This window comes from Acomys minous, assembly GCF_964271855.1.
Source record: "Acomys minous genome assembly, chromosome: 8".
NCBI classification, from domain to species: domain Eukaryota; kingdom Metazoa; phylum Chordata; class Mammalia; order Rodentia; family Muridae; genus Acomys; species Acomys minous.
In genome coordinates this window covers 35,056,574-35,077,612 of record NC_140489.1, presented here as the reverse complement: position 1 = coordinate 35,077,612, position 21,039 = coordinate 35,056,574, and the positions used below count along the sequence as shown (strand labels likewise).

General features: G+C 47.1%; 1 protein-coding gene across 8 annotated transcripts in view; it reads left to right on the top strand.

Moving 5' to 3' along the window:
• The window catches only part of SIPA1L1 (signal induced proliferation associated 1 like 1), a 277,017-nt gene that overhangs the window by 222,507 nt on the left and 33,471 nt on the right, over positions 1-21,039 (top strand). For 7 of the 8 annotated variants that reach the window (XM_084792053.1, XM_084792052.1, XM_084792055.1 and 4 more), the window contains 2 exons: positions 4,583-4,852; positions 17,907-18,053. In XM_084792053.1, the coding sequence (XP_084648179.1) occupies positions 4,583-4,852; positions 17,907-18,053 (417 nt within the window). The remainder of the gene's footprint in view (positions 1-4,582; positions 4,853-17,906; positions 18,054-21,039) is intronic. The other variant, XM_084792056.1, reaches the window with a different exon arrangement.

The window sequence follows — 21,039 nt, the reverse complement described above, 5'->3', positions numbered from 1 at the left end:
GGTGGCCCATGCCTTTAATCTCAGTACTCAGGAGGGAGAAGCAGGCAGGTCTCTTGAGTTTGAGGACAGCCTGGTCTACAAAGTAAGTTCTAGGACAGCCTGGGCTGTTAAACAGAGAAACCCTGTCTCAAAACAAAAAACAAAATAATTATAATAAATAAATAAATCCAAAACAAAATTCTTATCTGACCTCTAAAATGCCCAGACCTGTGTGTCTGAGCGATCATGATTTGTGATTGGCAGATGGGTTACAGTGGGTTATTTGTGCTCCTTAAAGACTAAGTGGAGTACAATTAAAATCAGTCTTTTCTCAGAATAGCATTTTATTTATGCCATTTACCAGGTGGGCAGCCTCAGGGTTGTGTGCCTGTGTCCAATACACTGAAGTCCTTTAGTCTGAGCAGGTTAAGAACACTCTATTCTTGATAGCCAAGTGTTCCAACTGTAGTTCAGCTAGTCTGGGATATTTGCAGGCAGGATTTCCTAAAACTATCCTATTTGTATTCTTGTCTAGGATAGCAAGGTCTGTTGAGTGCTATCAACCTTTCTGAATTCTCCAAATCTATTGTCATTTATATTAAATATTCTGCTGGCCTGGGATTCACAGCATGACAAATGGTGGCTCCGAGGGCAACAGGGCTCTTGTCCAGTACATTCTCCAAGCGCCCAGCCCTGCTCTGCTGTCACCTGCCTGCTGTCCTTCCAGCTCCCTAACAGGAGACAGTATATATAATCAGGGAAAAGGACCCACACTCTGGGAGTCACAGGCACACTGGTTCTGGTCTTCTTCCCAGGCTCCAGGTTTGTGTGGGAACTGGAAGGAAATAGTTGCTGTGAGCTCAGGAGGGCGCGGTGGAGTTGTCTTGCTAGGAAGGCGGGCCTGCATTGAGGGTAGTTCACTGTCAGTGTTCATCGCGGCTGTGCTTACCACGCAGTGTTAGGAAATGCCATTGGCTGAAATTTTAAAGTTCCATGTCTTAGGGAAAAAAACAGGCACACGAATTAGTGTATTTAATTCTTTTAGCAATCCTATGAGGTGCCTGTATGGCCATTGTTCATGTTTTTAAGAAACCAAGTAGGGCCTATGTGATGATTCAGTGACTCAGGTCATTCCCACCAAGCCTGGTGTCAGATCCCTGGATTCCACTTGGGGGAAGCAGATTCCACAAGTTGTCCTCTGACCTTGACCTCCACCCACAGTGGCATACCCTCACAGTAAACAAACAAACAAATAAACGATAATCTTGTAAAAAGAAAGTAACTAAGTAACTTCTTATCCTCCTCTGGCATCAGAATCCAGGCTGTAAGCAGTGCTCCTTAGTGGCCAGAGCCTTGCCCTGTATGTTATTATAAATCATGACTGTGCTGGTAAATTTATGCAATCCCTGGTTTGTGGGGTCACTTCTCCCACTGGCCTCTTTGAAGCTGCCACCATGATGTTGTTGGACCAGATGGGACAACCTGTTCTGAAACCAGTGCAGGCAACTCCCACACTCCAGAGTAGGAGCCACAGCTATCTTCCACTGGAAAATGCCCACGCCATCCTCTCCACGCTCACACATGTCAGATGCTGAGCCAGGAAGCTGGGTGAAGGCTCATTGCTAAGCTGTAGCCCTCCCTGCCCCTCTGTGCAGGTGGGAAATTGTACACTGTGCAGATGCCTTCGGAGGCCTGAAAAGTTGTTCGCATCTGCAGAAGTGGCTTCAAAGGGAACAGTGGAAGCATTAACACCTTGCTATAGTTTTCAACAAAAAAAGATAACGCTCTTCTGTCTCTCCTCCACACTTCACACTCCCACCGCTGTTTTCCCGGCAACTAACTACTCTGTTCCCTGACTAGTCACTCTCCTCCTTTGTCAGCTTCCTAAGCAGCTCTCGGGTAAGGGAGGGCAGGCCTCCTTGAAGCTCACTGCCCGATGCTGCTCGGTTCTTGCAGTTGCCAGGACCCTGAAAGTATCACGTGTCCACACAGCCACAGTGACCACACGTCAGGCAGACCTAGAGTGTGTATGCACATTCATTTTTGAAAGGATAGCTAAAAAAAAAGTAGACGCTAGCTTGATAGCAATCCCCCCAAAAGATTTAAATAACAGAAAATCAAGGGTCTTTTCCTTGTTCTTAGACAACAGATCAACTTCTTCACAAACTGCTTCCAAGCTGTAGTTTAAGAAAAGGGACATAGGGGCTGGAGAGATGGCTCAGAGGTTAAGAGCACTGACTGCTCTTCCAGAGGTCATGAGTTCAATTCCCAGCAACCACATGGTGGCTCACAGCCATCTATAATGGGGTCTGATGTTCTGTTCTAGCATGCAGGTAGAGCACTGTATAAATAATAATAAATAAATCTAAAAGAAAAAAAAGACATAAAGGAAAGCCAAACCTCTGAACCCCTGCCACATACCTGGTGGGTCTTGTTGCACTTTTCCTCAGCACCCTTTGGCTGCTTCATATTTTAATAAAATGGCAAGGTGAATGGAAAGTGTTGCCAAAAGAACAGCGGGACAGATAGGAGGACAGCACAGTGAGAGCAGCTTCACAGGCCTCCCGAGCGCCCTCATCCAGCCCCACTCCCACTAGTGACAAAGCCCTTCACCTCTGTCACCTTTCCAGAGTCTGTGACTACCAATGTCTGTGACCTCTGGGACTCCAGCCCGTCTGTCCACTTGACAAAGGAAGTAGTGGCTAGGTACTCCTGATGGCACAGCCTTAGTCAGCAGGGTGCTGCTCAGTAATCAGGGGCCATTCAAGAACTAAAAACAGTTGCATAAAAAGACCAAATTATCTTTAGTACTATTATTTTTCTTGCTGGGGATTTGAGAGTCCAATTATCTTCTAAACAGGAACGGCTTGCAAAGTGTTTCTTGCTTTGAAAGTGAGAGCACACCGCCTTCAAGCTAGACCTCATACATTCAGATCTCGTTCTCCAGATGCGCTTCCATTGGGAGGAGCTGCATGCCGCTTTAGAGCCAACGTCACAGCTTCTAGGGACCAAGCTGCTCATAAGCATTCGGCTTTTAAAGTTAGGTAGTGGCCCTTTTGTCACATTTAGCACTGAAACAAACAGTAATGCCTGCTGACCACAGCTCTAGGTGGGTTTCCAAAGGGTGCAGGCTGTTCCTTCAGTTGTAGGCTATAGTTGGAGTGAGGTGTGATTCACTGGGTGAAGGGTATAGGCAGAGAGTGGTGTTCTCTAGTTAGGACGAAAGTAAGCCGAGCCTGCGGGTCTGCTGCTCTGTGGGTTCAAACCCGGCCTGCCTCCTCCTGACTCAGAGCAACCTGGGCCTCTGTGCTCATCCATAATGCCAGGGTAGTGCAGGATAGCTCCCCTGTCATGGACTTGCTGTAGTCTGTCTTACAGTTAACTTCGCCACTCCATTTTATTCCCAGGAGACCATGGAAAGCTTTTCATGACTACTTACTTGTGGCAATTAAACTGGCCATTAGCTTTGTCATTCAGTGGACTGTCCAGTCTTGGTTCCATCTATCACTCTTAGGTTTTGCAGAAATAGGTAGGATACGAGGCTAATAAGGTGTTCCCTTGCCGAGATGGCAGTAGGAGACAGCAGGTGGCCGCAGTTCGGTTCCCATGAACTGCATGAGATTCAGGAAAACAAAATATCTCAGGAAGTTTTCAGTGCTAACTATATGTTAAAATTATACAATTTTGGACAGTTAGGGTAAAACAGAGCATCTTAAATCAATTGCACCAATTTTGTTTCACTTTCTAAAATTAAAATTGCAACAGTGGCTCATCCATGCAGCTCATCCCACTTGCCCCAGGCCTGCTCCATGTGCTCTCCAGAGCCTCGTGAGTGACTTCACAGCTGCTCTCTTCAGCCTCCCTTCAGATCCCTCCTGCTTCTCAGTCTTCAGTGATGAAGCTCTGGTGCCCAGGCTAATACTGTGACAGGATAGAGTCTGCCTACCTGGTTACGGGCAGGTAGAATCCCCTCTCGTCATTTAGATATAAAGAGTGGAACGTGAGTTCCTGAGGCCTGAGGGTTCAGGTAGAGCAGAAGTGACAGGACATGTGTCACTGACCATGGGCGGCCCTGTGTCACGCAGGAAGCGCGATTCCTTCCTTTGGGAAGAAATGAGGTCAGGTTTCAGATCATGCTTGGTCTTCTCTGGAGACTTAATAAACTTGAATTTCTGTAGTCAGATTTTCTCCCTCCTAAACTGCCTTTGGCTCTCTGGTTGGGCTTGGGGTCTTTCCTTGGCTCTGAGGGGCTCTCCTCGCCCACTCAGAGCTGTGCTCCCCTGAGGCTCCCAGTCGCAGCTCTCAGTGGCAGTGTACAGAGCGGCTGCTTGCCTGCACTGAGCTGCCTTTCCCTCCTTCGCTCTCCATGCCCCCAGCTGGCCCGGGCTCTGTGGGGTTCTACAGACTCCGCATCTCAGGCTGCACAGCTGGGACTGAGTAAAGGGAAACTTGGCTGGTTCTTCTGCGGCCCTAGGTTATCAAAGAGAAATGGCCAGGCCAAAGATGGAAAGAGGGTTCAAGACTGTTAATGGCAGTCAGCGCGTCGGCACCAACACGACAAGGCAGTAGTCACTGTGTTCCTCCTGCGCCTTCCTCCTGATAGGAGTTGCTCAGAAACCTACCGCATGCCAGTGATGGAGTACAAGATGAATGAAGGCGTTTCCTACGAGTTCAAGTTTCCCTTCAGGAATAATAACAAATGGCAGCGGAATGCCAGCAAGGGAGCTCATCCGCCCCAGGTTCCATCCCAGCTGCAGAGTCCTATGACCTCACGGCTGAATGCTGGGAAGGGAGACGGGAAAATGCCTCCTCCAGAAAGAGCTGCCAACATTCCTCGAAGCATCTCCAGTGATGGGCGCCCACTGGAAAGAAGGTGAGTGCCCTCTCAAAGGCCACTGTGGTCTAAGCCCCACACGCATCAGCACTAGCTCCAGCCTCCCTATGTTTCTCAGAAGTAACACTGAAGTGCCCAAGAGTAGCTTCCAGAGCATGGAGCGTTCCCAGCAGAGTGTCCAGCCCCCTGCAGTGGGGGTTGTATGTGCTATGCTTTTTAATTTCTATATGATTATCAACAGAAATCCTCACCTCATAGTAGTGGCCAACAGGATTAAAACCTAGAGAGCAGATCCTAAGGTGACAGTGACTGTATTACCCTCTCCAGCATTCTTCCTTGCTTTAGGCAACTTATAAGGCAAAAGCAGTGGGATGCAAAGGCTTGGCTGGATGTCTGTGTTTCTAACGTTTTATTTGAGAAGGACATTGAGGGGAGAAACTCAAGCAGCACGGTAGATTTCTCATGACTTGGAAGATAGGAGAGAGCAGTGGGGTGAAGGCAGCATATGAGAAAGGGCTAAGGCCTCTCACGCCGAGCTAACTAAGAAAAGGCAGAAGATGGAGGGCCTGGAGCGTACGGAGCCAACTCTAGTCAGACTGAAAAGTCAGAAAGATTGTGCCTTGACGAGCTGTCATGGTGTTGAACCATAGTTCTGTGAGCTAGCTCTACCACCTCCAACCTGGGCCTCGGCCTAGTATAAAGTGGATCAAGTTCTTTCAGATGTACGTAGCATTTGGATCTAAGGTCATTGCTCTGCAGATGTAGTCCCTTCTGCAAAAGCTGTGGCGATGGTTTCTGTCTGAATTACTTGCTAGAATCATCTCTCCTTCTCACTTCTTCTTCTCACTTCTGTTCATATTGCTCACACTCCCGATGTTTCTGTGGAAGTCTTTGGAGGTAGGGCGTTGTCTGTGTCCCAGAACTGAGGTGGGTAGAAGAGTCCTGTGACAGAGCCTTCTCCAGCAGGACAGGCTGCCACCACTAGTGTCACTAGGCATCAGTCTTCTTCAGGGGCAGTTGGAAGTGGAGCCCTCTCCGGAGGCCTGCTTTGGTAGTCCAGCTTTGAGCTTGTGTAACACTGTCTCTTAGCCATCTTGGCATAGTTGAGAACCACATAGAACGGTTTGTAAAAGCTCACACATAAAAGTAGTCTTCTAACGTCCTTCACTGCTTATGAAGATTTATGTTAAGGGCTTTGCTGTTTACCCCAGTAAGACTCCTCGCTCCATCCTGGACTCGTCTTGTTTTCATTATTTTTGAGAAGGAAAAGCCTCCAAGAGCTCTCTGAATAAATGCTTTGTTTTACTTAACTCCAAACTTGGCTCTTCCTGAGATGTGTTAACTGTAATTCCTGGTTTGGCTCATGTTTTGTAAAATGAACCTGGGAAGTCACTGTTTAAAAGGCTCCGTTTCTTCTTCCCCAGAACAATCCAGAGGCTTGAACACGTAAACTCTGGAGACATTTTCTTTCACAGTGTTCCTCACAATACAGTGGTGGAATGTGCTCCGATTCTGTGTCCAGCAGAAGCAAAGCGTGGGAGAGTTCAGCAAACTGCCATGAGGAGGCAGAAGTGCTGGCAGTGGCTCCATGGCCTCAGTGCTGCCTTAGTGTGGAATCTGTATTGCTGTGACTAATACTGTGACCAGGAGTAACTTGGGTTTAAATAGAAGGGACATATGTTTGGGGGATACTAAATCCCACTCACTGCCTTCTGACTCCAAACTGTGGGGTGTTCTCTGAGACCCCAAACCCCTAGAATCCTAGATTCTAGGATATTTTGTGAAGTCTCATCCTTATCCTAGCTGTTAGGATGTTTGGGCTGTTGAAATGCATGGCAGTCTTCTCTTGGAAAACATTGTTGTCAGTTTCCTGTCCTGTCATTCCCAGTTTTTAATTTTACTTCAGGCAGCTCCCACTCCTCATGCCAGGGACCTTTAAGATAAGTCCTATGTATGCAGCCCACACAGATGCCAGTGACTGGGAGCCCTGAGCTTCCCGTAGCCATTTGATTCCGTTCTTTCTGCCCTAGAAAGTTGTGCCTAGCTGTGGAGAAATCATCTCTGGAAGCCTAAGTCAGCAGCAGTCTTCAGTGCCCGCTCCCGTGCGACACAAGCCTGCTCGCTTGCCTGAGTCCAGCACAGTTCTTTTTGAATAAAAATTTTTTTTTTACTATTTACAGAAACCTACTCTGTATTTCATGGTTTGCAGAACCAGGCCCACAGGTCATTTTTTAAATTTACAGAACAGATTATTTTCTTTTACTACTTAAGGACATAGTGTATATAAAAATAACATGTTGGTGTTTGGGATTCTTAGCAAAAAGTTGTCAGCTGGCTAGGGTTCTTTGTACATTGTTCAGAGAAAGTGCCATGCTAGAAGCGGTGGCTCAGTCACCATTTGAAGTCTGCTCCGTTTCATTTGTGTGTGAGGATTTTATGTTCCCCAGGTGCCCTTCTGATTAGAGTCTTGCAGTGTCTGTGGACTGTATTTGTTATCAAAGTTAATATTTATTTTTGAGGACTAGGTAACCTGATACAACTGTGGTTTGGGCGTCAGGTTTATCTAGAGTTTAAGGGTGGGAACAGAGTGAAAGCAACTCTTGTAGCACACTAGGCTTGTTGCTGCATTGCTGAGTTTAGGCATGCCAGGGGTTTAGTCATAACTCTAGATGTGAGTTAATATACTCAAAATCCAGCCATTCCAAGGGCTTAGATACGCAGCCATCATTTTAGTATAGGAAAGAGTTTTCCATTCTACTTGTTAAAATGATCACAAACCTTTACTGTCTGGCGTTAGGTCTCTCTGGGCCCTGAGTGCACTGACACCCTCTCCCTGAGTCGCAGCTGCTTGGGTGGACACAGGATTTGCATCACAGAACATGGAGCTTTGCTGGCCAAGTCCATGCTGCCATCATGGTCTCAAAGCCCTGAATAGTGCTCAGCCGCAGCCTGTTTGCCAACATTTGCCGCCCCCTCTTCAAGATGTTTCCTTGTTGCTGTGATTTGGATATGTGTGTGCCCTGCCCCAGAAAGGCCCATGTGCAAAGGCTTGGTCTCCAGGTGATGCTGTTGGGAGGTGCCATGAATCTGTAATGTGTGAGACCCAGTGAGAAGTCTGTAGAGCACTGGGGCACAGCCTCAGAGAAGATCGTGGTTCCTCCTCTCTGTTTTGTGGCTTAGAATGTGGGCATTCTCTGCAGTGTGCAGTGTGCACCATACCATCCTGTACACACCACAGGAGACTAAAATAGTGGGTTCAGTCTTAGAACTCTGAGCCCAGAACTGTGAATTCGAATTCTTGTCTTTCATACTTGGTTGTGGTGGTGGTGCCTACTTCCTGGTTATTCCCTGGTGTTTTGCCCCGCCTCCTCATCCTTGTTGCCCCTCCTATTTCTTTAACCCCACGTTGGTCAGCATCTCTAGATTGGCCTCCACTTCAGTGAAGTCAGTCAGCCTCTGTATGTAGGAAGTCAGTCAGCCTCTGTATGTAGGAAGTCAGTCACCCTCTGTATGTAGGAAGTCAGTCAGCCTCTGTATGTAGGAAGTCAGTCAGCCTCTGTATGTAGGAAGTCAGTCAGCCTCTGTATGTAGGAAGTCAGTCAGCCTCTGTATGTAGGAAGTCAGTCACCCTCTGTATGTAGGAAGTCAGTCAGCCTCTGTATGTAGGAAGTCAGTCAGCTTCTGTATGTAGGAAGTCAGTCACCCTCTGTATGTAGGAAGTCAGTCAGCCTCTGTATGTAGGAAGTCAGTCAGCCTCTGTATGTAGGAAGTCAGTCAGCCTCTGTATGTAGGAGTCAGTCAGCCTCTGTATGTAGGAGTCAGTCAGCCTCTGTATGTAGGAAGTCCCTAGTTCGAGGGTTTGGTCTTGGCCTCTTTTTTAAGTCCTCATAGTCATACATCTCTCTAAGAGTCTGCACCTGTCTTTCAACACTAATGCTCCATTCTCAGTATCCAAACCTGAGTTACCCTTTACCTGGCTCCTTCCCTTTTCACTTCCTCCTTTCCCATCATACCCACCTTGATGAAGCCATTTCTCCTGTATTCCAGTATCTCATCCTGACCTAGGAGTCAGCCGAACCTCTATATTCTCACTCACTTCTACCCTCATCCAGTATCCTTCAAGATAATCCTCATCTTTTGAGTTCTCTGAGAGAGAGAGAGAGAGAGAGAGAGAGAGAGAGAGAGAGAGAGAGAGAGAGAGAGAGAGACAAACAGACAGTGTGTGTGTGAGTGAGAGAGACAGAGACAGAGAGACAGTGTGTGTGTGTGAGTGAGAGTGTGTATGTGTGTATGTTTGAGTGTGTGTGTGTTTGTGTGTGTCTGTGTGTCTGTGAACACATAAATGACAGACCAGGCTCAGCTGACTTTCATGGGTGTCACCAACCAAGCTAGGGAGCCAGACTTGACCTTGAGCACTGTGCAGAACTTGAGTGTCAGGGAAGGCTTGGCCTCAGGCACAGCTCCATTTTTAATCACGTGACTCTGCTAGCAGGAGGCTGCTTCTCAAAACTGGAGGCTTCTGGCGCGCGCCCTTGCCTTCACTTCCACCTCTGACCTACAAGTAACTGTTCCCTGAAAGTGTCATGTCCTCCTTGGTGCACACCCCAGCTCAGCCTGGTCCCTGCCGCTTCTCACAGCACGGCCCCCATCCGTCTTCTGAAATTATTTTCAGTTTCTCCAAAACTGTCTTTTCCTGTCTCTGCCTTAATTGCCCCCTCTGGGAATGTTGAGATCATCAGATTTGCTCACAGAATTTGTTGTTTTGTTTTAATCCTATTTGTCTAAGATTCCAACTTACCCTGACTTGTTCATCATTATATTTTAGGAACCAGCACACACTATGTCATCTAATCCAGTGAGCAAAGGACCATACACTAATAAAGGGGCATTTTTATGAGAACAGGTGATAAGAGGAAACACTTTTGTTATGCTAAGCATGAAAGATTTTGCTTATGTTGGTTCTGTTTAGCAGACTCTTCATTTTAAAATATATCCTGATAAAACTTGTCTAAATTGACTCCACATGAAATACAACTTCTTGGCTGAATCTCCTGTGTTATTGAGCCTGAGTTCCAGTGGTGGGTTTGTCTTCAGGATAAAGGAGAAAAGCGTAGGGCTGGGCAGGCACTGGGGAACCTTCTCTCTTGTGCTGGCGTCTGCTGTGCACTAGGGTTCTTATGATCCGCAGCTCCACGTGGTTAGATGATATTCCAAGGATGGATGCTGTTCAGGCATTCAGAAAATGAGAGAGCAGCATGAGCTTGGCAAGCCGCCCAACCCATTTTCATGTGCTCACCCCAGGATAGCCCAGAGAACGACAGGCAAATGCTCCAGTGTGGTGCCAGGCCCAGGCTCCTGAGCCGCCCGCAAGCTCTTCCTCCGGCCTTTTGTTTTCTTTGCTGTGTTTTGTACTCAGCCTTGAAAAATCTTACCACAGAAGCCCACTCCCGTACAGCCATCTGTGTATTAGGTGCCCTGCCTGCAAACCAGAGCACCACGGCTGCAGGCTGTGCACACTGGGCACTGCAGAGGTACAGCTGATGAATCTGCCCTCCGCCTTCCTTCCATAACCATGTGTGGGGGCTAGTTTGTTTTCAGGAACACTATGGATTCTTGAGTGACAGTGTCCTGGTCAGTTCAGGTTGTCTGATGTGCTGAAAACAACTGTGGTGGCCAGGGTACCTGAAAAAGTCACCGGAAATGTTGCAGAATCCATCTGCCTCCCCCCACCCAAAAAAAATGGGACTTAAAGGTGATCTTGTAAAGTTCAAGTCAATTGGGTTGCAGGAAGAACTGTCTGATGACATGTGCTTCCATTTGGCCCAGCCTAGCCTCTACCCCTTACACATGTACACAGCCCATGTGACTTTCATGACTAACCTGGCTTTCTAAGTCCCATGTCAAGTGCATTTTCTTCATCTTACTTCCCTTCCAATGGCATTACGTCTTACTTGTATACTACTTAAGATCTGCAGGTGACTGCTGAGTTTCTGCGCACCCACTGTAGATCTCTTAAGAGTCTTCCTAGTTAACCACATCATCAGCCCAGTTGGTTGTGTTTAAGCCTCTTTATAAATAAGGTCACATGGTGACCAAGAGATATTCTGCAGGGTCTCAGCGAGTTTCTGGTGCAGCTGAGCTCAGCACTGACTCATCTAACTCCAGAGCCTGCTTCTCAGCCAGTGTGCTGCATGAGTGCACTGCCACTCAGTAAAAATTAGTGAGAAGAATTCCCATCAGTGTCCTGAGTGGGCTCCAGTGACATCCCCTGGAGTCAGAGTCAGTTACACAGGCCCCACACTTAAACCAAGTCCATACTCTGTTATTATCTGCGGAAATTTGGAATCCTGTTTGAACTGGGGAACCTGCATTCTCATTATATGCTGGGTCCCACAAGTTAAGTGGCTGGTCCTGTCTATAATTAGTTTTGTTTTTCTTTTCCCTCCTCCAAAATCACTCTTAGATGTAAAATTGATTCTTGTCAACAGGCACCATGGTATATGCCAGGCTGTGAATGCTCACAGCTGTGCCTGAGCATTATGCCTTGTTTGAAATGAACCTTGTAGGGGGCCATAAAGGGAAGATTTCCAGACCCTGGATGAATGGCTGATGGGCTGAGGTCGGGGCCAGCAGTAGCTCTTCACAGAGGACATAGTAGGAAAGTATGACAGAGAGGGCTGTGAGACACTTGAATGTGAACATGACCTGTGCAGAAGACACTGGGTAGAATGGTCGTGCTATAACCTCGACTTGCCTTAGAGACAGTTCTTTTACATCATTCTGGAAAAGTCCTGGTTAGTCTGTACACTGATGAGGACAGATAACTTGGTCCTGTTCCCTGAGTGGATAGCGTTTTAATTGCTAAGTTGTGGCAAAACGCTGTGCTTAATTATGGACTCCAGTATCTAATTTGTCAGTCAGGCTGCTATTTGAAACCCTCGCAATTGTTTTTACTATCGGTTCAGGCTTGCACTTGGGTGACAGAGGGCCTTGTCTCTGGATTCATCTAAGCAGCATTGTCACTTAGGAATAAAAAGAAGGAAATAGAAGTGTAATTAATCCTAAATACTCAGGAAACTAGCTTGCCACTGACTATGTGGGCATTGAGAAGTCGAGACTGATGGATGGGTAAGTTGTAATCAGTTGCTCCCTGCAACAGTAAGTTTTAAGCGTCACTTCTATACATGCTGACTGTAGGCCTGTGGGTTGATCCACAGAAAGTGCAGCGCATGGATCGTGTTATTACGTATCTGGGATTAGCTTTGGTAATTTTCTCTAGTATAATTTAATCCTTTGAAAATTCCACATAGTGTATTTTGAGCATAGTCCTTCCTCTCCTACCCAACTCCTTCCAAATCCTCCCTTAAGCTTCACGTCGTCTTCTTTTTCTTCTTCTTCTTCTTTTTCTTCTTCTCCTCCTCCTCCTCCTCCTCCTCCTCCTCCTCCTCTTCCTCCTTCTCCTCCTCCTCTTCCTCCTCCTCCTCCTCCTCCTCCTCCTCCTTCTTCTTCTTCTTCTTTTTAGCCAATCAAGTTCAATTGGTGCTGCCCATATACTCTGGGATATGAGACGTTCCACTGGAGTGAGATGCACCTACCAAGAACTACACCCTTAGAGAATACTGATTGCCCCTCCCTCAGAGGGGCATCAACTGTTTATACTCCCCAGGATCTTAGTTACTTTCCTCTTGCTATGAAGAGACACCATGTGCGAGGCAACTTAGAAAAGAAAGTGTTTGATTGGGGGCTTGCTTATAGTTTCAGCATGGCAGAGAGCATGGCAGCAGGGAGGGCGGGCATGGCCCTGGAGCGATAGCTGAGAGCTTATCTGATCCACAGGCAGGAGGCAGAGAGAGGAAGGAAGACAGGCAGAGAGGTGGAGTAGAGAGAGTGCTAACTGGTAAAAGGCATGAGCTTTGGAAACCTCAGAGCCCACTTACAGAGACATTTTCCTTCCAACAAAGCCACATCTGCTAATCCTTCCCAAACAGTTCTACCAACGGGGGACCAAGTATTCACGCGTGAGCCTGTGGGTGCCATTCTCATTCAAACCAACACACTCAAGAGTTTCCTTCCCCTCTGGGCTAGAGTGTTGACTGGCTGGGTCCTGTGCAGGTCCTGCACAGGCAGCCACAGCTGCTGTGAGTTCATAAGTATAGCCGTGCTGTATGTCCAGGAGGCACTGTTTTACTCTGTTCCTCGCTGACCTCTGGCTCTTAGCAGTCTTTTTACTCACTCTTCTGCAGTGGTCCTTGAGAGAGTTTGATGTCCCGTTTGTGGCTGAGCACTCCACAGTCATTTTTCTCTTCAGTTTGACTAGTTATGAGTTTCTGTGTTAACAACTGCCAACGGCACAGAGAAACTTCTCTGATGAGGTCTGAGAACTGAACTGATCTGTGTTTGGAGAGAAAGAGAAATTACGAAGGCAATTTGATTTCGTGTCCATTTAGCAAAATAATAGTAGATTCAACCATGAGGATTTTTTTTCCCCAGACAAGGTCTCTCTGTGTAGCCTTGGCTGTCCTGGACTCACTTTGTAGACCAGGCTGGCCTCGAACTCACAGCGATCCGCCTGCCTCTGCTTCCCAAGTGCTGGGATTAAAGGTGTGCACCACCACGCCTCGCTATCATGAGGTCTTATATTACAGTATTAGGTATATGTTTCCCCCTGTGGAGTAGACCTTAAATCCAGTCAGAAAGTGGTTGATTGCCCTCCTAACATTTGTGCCATTATTACACCCATAGACATATCCTAAAACCCTGATTATTATTGCAGTTCACAGACTTTATTGATGGCTTTCCCCCAGCAGCCAGTGATACTTGAGGAACAACACCCAGTGTTATGCTTCAGCCTTTGCATGCACGCGCACACGCACACACACACACACACGCACACACACACACATACACACACAAGATTATTGCTTATTTTCTGTGGGATTGATGCATTTCATAGCAATTGAAAGGTATTTAATCTTCATTCTCTAAACCTATGTGGTCATTAATATTCAGTGTTTTATTCCCTTTAAAATAGAGCAAAGCAGGAAAAGCACGATTATTTTGTAGGAAAAGGCTCTGTGACCTTATTCTAAGTTACTGGGACAGTAGTCCCTAACGCAGACACATTTTGGTCATAAGGGCCCAGCACAGGTCAGGGAGGTCAGTGTGCTGAAAGCCAGTGAAGGCTCTGCTATCCTTTTCAGAGTACCACTTCAGAGTGGCACAGTGCCCAGCAACAACTAGCCTCCAGCTCTGCAGAACTGGACTGCCAGCACCCAGGCTGTCACACCTTCTGCTCCCAAGTAGGTCTCTTAAACATTGGTGTGGTGGCATCAGAGTCATAGTATTGAAACCAGCAGAGCTGTACTTGGCAAGGGTAAAGCTGGTTCTGAGCTTTCTTTGCCCAGCATTCATGTATTTGGAGATGTCAACACACTGGGGTGGCATCCCTCCAGCTGCCCTGTGTGGCTTCTACATGTGGACATCAGAAGACAAGGCCACTATTGAGTTACATAATGCAGAAGAGCGTGAAGTAAGTGCCAGCCTTCTGGGAAGGCTGCTTTTTCATTTTGGACTAACTCCAGTAACCAAATAGAATTTTCTGATACATTTGCCAAGTAAAAGAGCTGATGTTGAGAGTGAGCGTGAAGTGTTTTAGTTTAATGTATGTTTTGGAGAAATGACTACAGAAAGCAAGTTCTAAAGCCAATGATAAAAGTTATATCTTTGCCTAAGGAGCCATATGACCAAACACTTTCCATACCTAACCATATGACTCACCTGTCTAGATGTCCCATTGGCCCCAGCTGGCTCCTTTCCTACTGCCATTGTGATTTTCCCACTTTTTCTAAAGCATTTCTTCCCCTCTGCAGTGAGAGGATCAAAGTGGTACAAAATGGAACCACATCTGAAGTCGGCCAGTGTTAGCTGCACATGGACGACAGACTGGGGGGCAGAGAGGCGAGCAGCATCACACCGCCTGGATGTGTGCGGTTCCCTCAGTCTTACTCAGTTTTCTTGTGTGTAGCTCGCACTTTGCCCTGCTCCTGTGCTCCAGTCCTGCTTATGTCTGAATGGATTGTGAGAAATCTGAGGAAAGCCTTAGTAGAAGAGCGTATGAGGACATCCAGTTACCTCTTGGTCACTCTCCTATGAAAACACGGTACTGGGAGTTGGAGAGATGCCTCAGTGCTTAAGAGCATTGGCTGCTCTTCCAGAGAACCTGATTTGGTTCCCAGCTCCCATATGGTGTCCTACAGTGTCTGTAGCTCCAGTTCCAGGAGATTTGACACCCTCTTCTGCCTTCTCTGAGCACTGCATGCACAGGAATCACAGATACACATGCAGGTAAAACACCCATACTCAAAATAAAATAATAAAATAAAAAATCATGCCTTTAATCCCAGTGCCCAGGGAGGCAGAGGCAAGTGGATTGCTGTGAGTTCAAGGCCAGCCTTGTCTACAGAGTGAGTCCAGGACAGCCAAGGCTACACAGAGAAACCCTGTCCTGAAAAGCAAACAACAGCAAACAATAATAATAATAAATAACTAAAATTAAGTGGATCTTAAAAACAATCTACCCCAGATACAGTTTAACTAGGCTCCTCTCATCACTACGTCACAGCTGCCTCCAGACACCCTGGACCCTGACATCGTCATGAAGGTCTGAGTGGGGAAACAGGAACGGGTGAGGACAGGAGCAGATAATGCGTGCAAACAGGTCTTATTCTAGCCAGAGCCTGAGGGACACTAGACCTTAGCCGCCCGAAGCACGCTTGTGATGGTGGTGAAAAATGCTTAGAGGTGGCCTGGTGTGGCTGCCCGTCAGTCTCCAGACACTAACATCTGCACATCCTAAGTTCACACTTAGAGCAGCCTCCTCGGGTTCTGCTCCATCTGTGCCAGCGATGGCTTTGTGCTGTGATCTTAGCCCCAGTAACTCCAAGCACACTGGTTATAATTGCTTTTAGCAAATTAAAAATTCTAAAAGCCAACACTTTTCAGCTGTTCTAGACCCTTCCACAGGTCGGAATGCCTGGGTGTGGTGGGCTTGGGTTTGGGAGTACTTCAGCAATTAATAGCACTTGCTGCTCTTGCAGAGGGCTTCGGTTCAGTTCTTAGCGCCCCAGCTGGGTGCCTACAGTCTCTGGGAGTCTCTAAGTTCCAGGAGTCCAGCAGCCTGTTCTGGCCTCTGGAGTACCAGGCATGCGAGTGGCACACCTTTGTACACACAGCCAAAACATTCATGCATGTAAAGTGAAGATAGGACAAAGTCTCGTGGGAAGACAGATGGACGTAAGACTGACCACTCTCTGTAATGTGCTGTGAAGATAAACAGAATAGAGGCTCTGCTCTGTACATTCAAATGTCATAGTGGAATTGGGGCTAGTGGAAAGAGAGGAAGGCTTTGTAGGCAATGAGTGAAAGTAAAAGGATAATGGCACTCTGAGCCCTAGGAGGCAGTCAGCCTGCCCAAAGACGGGATGCAGGGAGCATGGAGCGGAATGGAATCAGGGCAGGTGGCTCAAGGCCTTGTAGGAGGTAGCAGAGTTTTGGTCCTCTATCCTGTGGACAAAGGGAGACTTTGGAGAAGCTTCTAGCAGCTGCTTGCCATAGTGGAAGAGCACTGGAAGGAGGTAGTGGAGAGAGCCTGGGAGTCAGTCGCGGTGGAGCCAGCTTCAGCTTGTCCTCGGGTGCTAGCGCACAGCTTGTGTGTGGTCCGTGATGATGAAGTCTGAAGGATGGCGGGAGGAGCGGGGGAGCGTTGTTTCAAGATGCTCAGTTTGATTTAACAAATGAAGGGGGCCTGTTTGGTTCATGACACAGGGAGAAAAGCTATTAGTTTTGAAGAGGCTTCTTCAGAATTGCTGAGGAGAGGACTAAGGAGCTAAGACAGCCAGAGAGAATTCAGATCTGCCTCCTAGATGAGAGAGTTAGATTCCTAGCAGCTGTCCTTCCATCTTCATTGGGAAAGCATCTTGGTATGGTTCTGTCAGCCTTGCTGCCACCTGAGCTAAACCCGTTCCCATCTGTGGACCCACTGGAGGAATGTCTGTATTCCATTAGCCAGGGTACAGCCCAGGGTTTGCACTCTGCTTGGAGCTGACCATGCCTTCACAGTAGAAGTCTGTTGACCAAGCCAAACCCACCCAGACTGCCTCAGAAGGAATCCCTGCCTTCTCTGGACAGCCACTCACACACAGGGAATGCAGTAGACTCAGCCAAGAAACCTAGCCTATTGTGACCTGGGCAAATGGCTTAGAAGTTGTCCCTTCAGCTGTCACGTGGAACCAGCGTGCCCTAGTGGGGGTCCAGGCATCTGCAGGTCTTCACTTTTGAAATAAAGTTGCCTTGTTATTAAGCCTCGTCACAATTGTCAACACTTAACAGATACCCTGGGGCTGCCCTGTTGCCTAGTAGAATAGAGAAGCTTGAGGGAGAATGTGTCTGTCCTGCCTCAAAACTCTAGCCTCTGCCTTGTTAGTCAGTTGACCAATAGCTGGGGCTAAGATACAACACATTTCTTCCGTGAAATTGTCTAAATGTGTCATTTTAATTCCAATTCTAGGATTGTTTTGGCATATAGAGTTTTCTTTTTAGCATGATACTGTTATCAACCAAAATGATAAGAACTAATTGTCAGAGCCTGAGTATTGTAAACTGTGAGTGATGAGATAGGAGATGAAGCGAGCACATGGAGAACGTGCTCTTGCTGTGACCACGGGGTGGGCAGCGTGAGGGACTGGGAGTAACTGCTGGCCAGTGTCACTGGGGTCCAGTTGCCCTCTGCCCTGTCAACCTGGAGACTGCATAGCGCTGGTTGAACCCTGCCAGCTTTTTAGAAGCATGTATGTTTTCTAGGTCTTCCCCCCTATAATTTTTGATAGGTCCTCCCCACCTTTGAGGCAGTTTTCCAACTGTTCCCTTAAGAGCAGTGGTAGGGGAGGTTTCTTTCGTCGGCTTCCTGCTGGCTTCATTTTCACTGTTTCCATGGTGCTGGTGCCCTTTGTGGCGTTTGTGATGTCCTCTGCTGTGCGCTGCCTTGGGGTTTTTCTCTCTGAGTTGTTGACTTCATACTTTCACTTCATACTTTCAGGTTGTCTCCTGGCTCGGACATTTATGTGACAGTCTCATCCATGGCTCTGGCAAGATCCCAGTGCCGTAACTCCCCCAGCAACCTGTCTTCGTCCAGTGATACTGGCTCTGGGGGTGGCACTTACAGACAAAAATCCATGCCCGAAGGGTAGGTATGCCATATGTCCTCCCTGGGGAGTGGCCCATCCTCAGTGTCCTCCCCTGTGTTCAGACATGTACAGTGATACCCGTTCAGGCCTCCCAGAACCCCGTGAAACTGCCAGGGAAGGCATAGTTAATACTCCAGATAGAAGGCTGTCCCAATGGTTAGGCCAGACAACTTCTGAAGCCATGATCTGTCAGTCCCTGTGGAGACAGCACCAGCTTCTCCATCACACACGCCATTTAGTATTGCCAAAAAGGTTTTGTCACTTCTTATTATTTCCTCCAAAGTGAACTCAGCAAAACACTGCTGGCACTGGAGTTCACAATGCTGCTGATAGAGAGAAAATAGAAACCACACCCAAAGCTTCAATTTGTTTTATAAAATGTCTGTATTTTGTTGATTTATTTTATGTTGTTGTTGGGTTTTAAGACAGTTTTTCTGTGTAGCCCTGGAACTCCCTTTGTAGACCAGGCTGGCCTTAAACTTAGAGATCTACCTGCCTCTGCTTCCCAAGTGCTGATGCTAAAGGCATGCACCATCATGGCCAATAGTTGTTGTATTTTTAATCGTCATTGACACTAAGTGCCCAGAAGTAACTGCTTGCTGACTAAGCTTAGAACAGGCTGGGGCTGGAGCTCAGGGTTAGAGCACCGCCTAGCATGCGCGAAGCCCTGGGTTCCATCTACAATACCACTAGAACACAGAACAAAACTTTCAAGGTAAAAAGGAAGGAAATGCATCTCAATTTTAAAGGCCGCTGAGGAGTAAGGGTGCTGGAATGTCTAAGGCTCACAAGGTATTGGCACAGACTCACAGCATAGCACACATTTGCTCAGAATAAGAAAGCCAAGCTATGGGTTCTCTTTGGTGGACCTGGGAAAGATTCAGTTTCTACATTTTTCCAAATAGATGGACACGTGATTTGATTACTTTTCTGAGATTTCACCGTGTCAAGAATTAGCAAGCTACTGATAATACCCTCATAGTGGATACTTGTTTATTATGACTAGTGTTGTTTTTTTTTTTAAAGATTTATTTATTTGTATGTGCATGAGCGTTCTGCTTGCATGTATGTATGTGTGCCATATGTGCACTTGCTGCCCTCAGGGGTCAAAAGAGGACATTGGATCCCCTGGATGGTTGTGAATTGCTGTGTGAGTGCTGGGAATCAAACTCAAGGCCCCTGGAAGAACAGCTTGTGCTCTTAACTGCTAAGCCAGCCCCTCAGTTTTCATAAGCATTGAGGATGATTTCGTTGGGGGGGGGGTGCTACATGTTTATGTTAACAGAAGGAAGGTGATTAAAAACCATCCCAAAATACTCCTCCTCCACACCATATCTACCAGTAGCCTATCTGAGGTGCACAAATCTTATTGTAATTGCTTCAGTGATGACTAGAAAATAATATTAGCTTTTTTTCATCAGTCCTTGAAGCGGGATTGTGAGTCACTTACTGTACTGCACCACAAGTCCAACTAATTATTTATTTTAATTAGAGTTTAAATGGTATGGTTTGTCTTCAAAATGAAGAAGTCAGCATTCTTCCATCCTTCGGACAGCACTAAAATGTAAATGAGTGAACCAAAAAAGAAAAAGGTTGTTTTTTCCCCCCAGTCTGTGACCTACGCTAAATGTTTAATAGTTCATGTGGAGACTTTCTGGGCATGAGCCCTGTGCCCAGCAGCTCCGTCTTTGTTAATAAAGAGGTGACTGTTCCATTGGGTGTACAGTAGCTGACTCTGTGCCCTCGGTGTAGTGAGGGGCTTGCAGTCTTTGTGAGCTCACCTTGGATTGCTGATGACACCACACAATTTCTTTTATACCTGGGGTTGATCTTAAATAAAAAGAGATGATGATGATGATATAGTGTTGCCTCCTGTATACTAAAGCTGTTTTGGTGTTGTTACTTTGGCTTTTGGTTGGTTTTGGTTTGGGTTTGTATGTTTGTTTTGTTTTTTGAGACACAGTTTCTCTGTGTTGCCCTGGTGTTGGCCTCAAACTCAGGAATCCTCCTGTCTCTGCTTTCCAAGTGCTTAAGACACGCAGCACTGCACTCAGCCATTCTCCACTACAAAGCTATTTTTATGCACATCTGTGAGGCAAGAGGCTGTCTGGCTCACTGTCTGGTGGTCTCACTGCTGCCCATGAGTGACGTTTGATCCTGAAGTTACTCTTACCCAGTAAAAGCAGCCTTGTCCAAGTCGTTGAAGTGTTTGTGCTCTGCTGGGCACCCGTTAGTGTTGGGCATGCATGACAGCATAGCAATGACCAGTGTACAGTGGCTCTCCATGGAGCCCTCCCTCTACTCAGTGGGCCTTGTGTCTGCACCTGTATGGCGTGAATTTGTTCAGCCTTTGGTCCTAGGACATTGAGACTCTGCTACTCAGTTAGGAGGTCACACTGAGTAGGCACATTCTCAGCACCCAAGCCATTTGAATAGGGGAGAAAAGACACTGTATCAGCTTAAGATGGGAACCAGGGGTAATGAAAAAGCAACTCGGTTTAAAGACTGGAGTGAGGAGGTAGCACAGGGGTAGAGTGTTTGCCTAACTAAGTACAAGGCCCTGGATTCAGTCCTCAGAAAAACCAAACACCACCGCCACAGACACATCACTGAGGCTGTTCTCCCATTTTGGAAACACGTTTTTGATGCCATCCATAAGAATTTTCTTCTAGCTGTCCCTAGTGAGGGACTACGCTTGTCTGCAGTGGCTGCTCGGAGCAAGAGGTTAATGTTACAGAGGAGAAGGTTCCGGCCACTGTGAAGATGTTTCTTGCTCTGGAGAACCTGACAGTTTGAGAGGCTGCATGCCTGGCCACTGAGTGTGCCCTGTGTGGCCGAGTGATTGCTTTCAATTGCTTTCAGATGCCACCAGTGTCTCCCAGCATCAGGTGTGTCTCCACACCGGCGCAGCAAAGCTCTCCAGGAAGAGGCGAAGTGTGAGATTTAGAGCTGCTGTCTAAAGCCTCAGGGACAGATGTTCGTCTC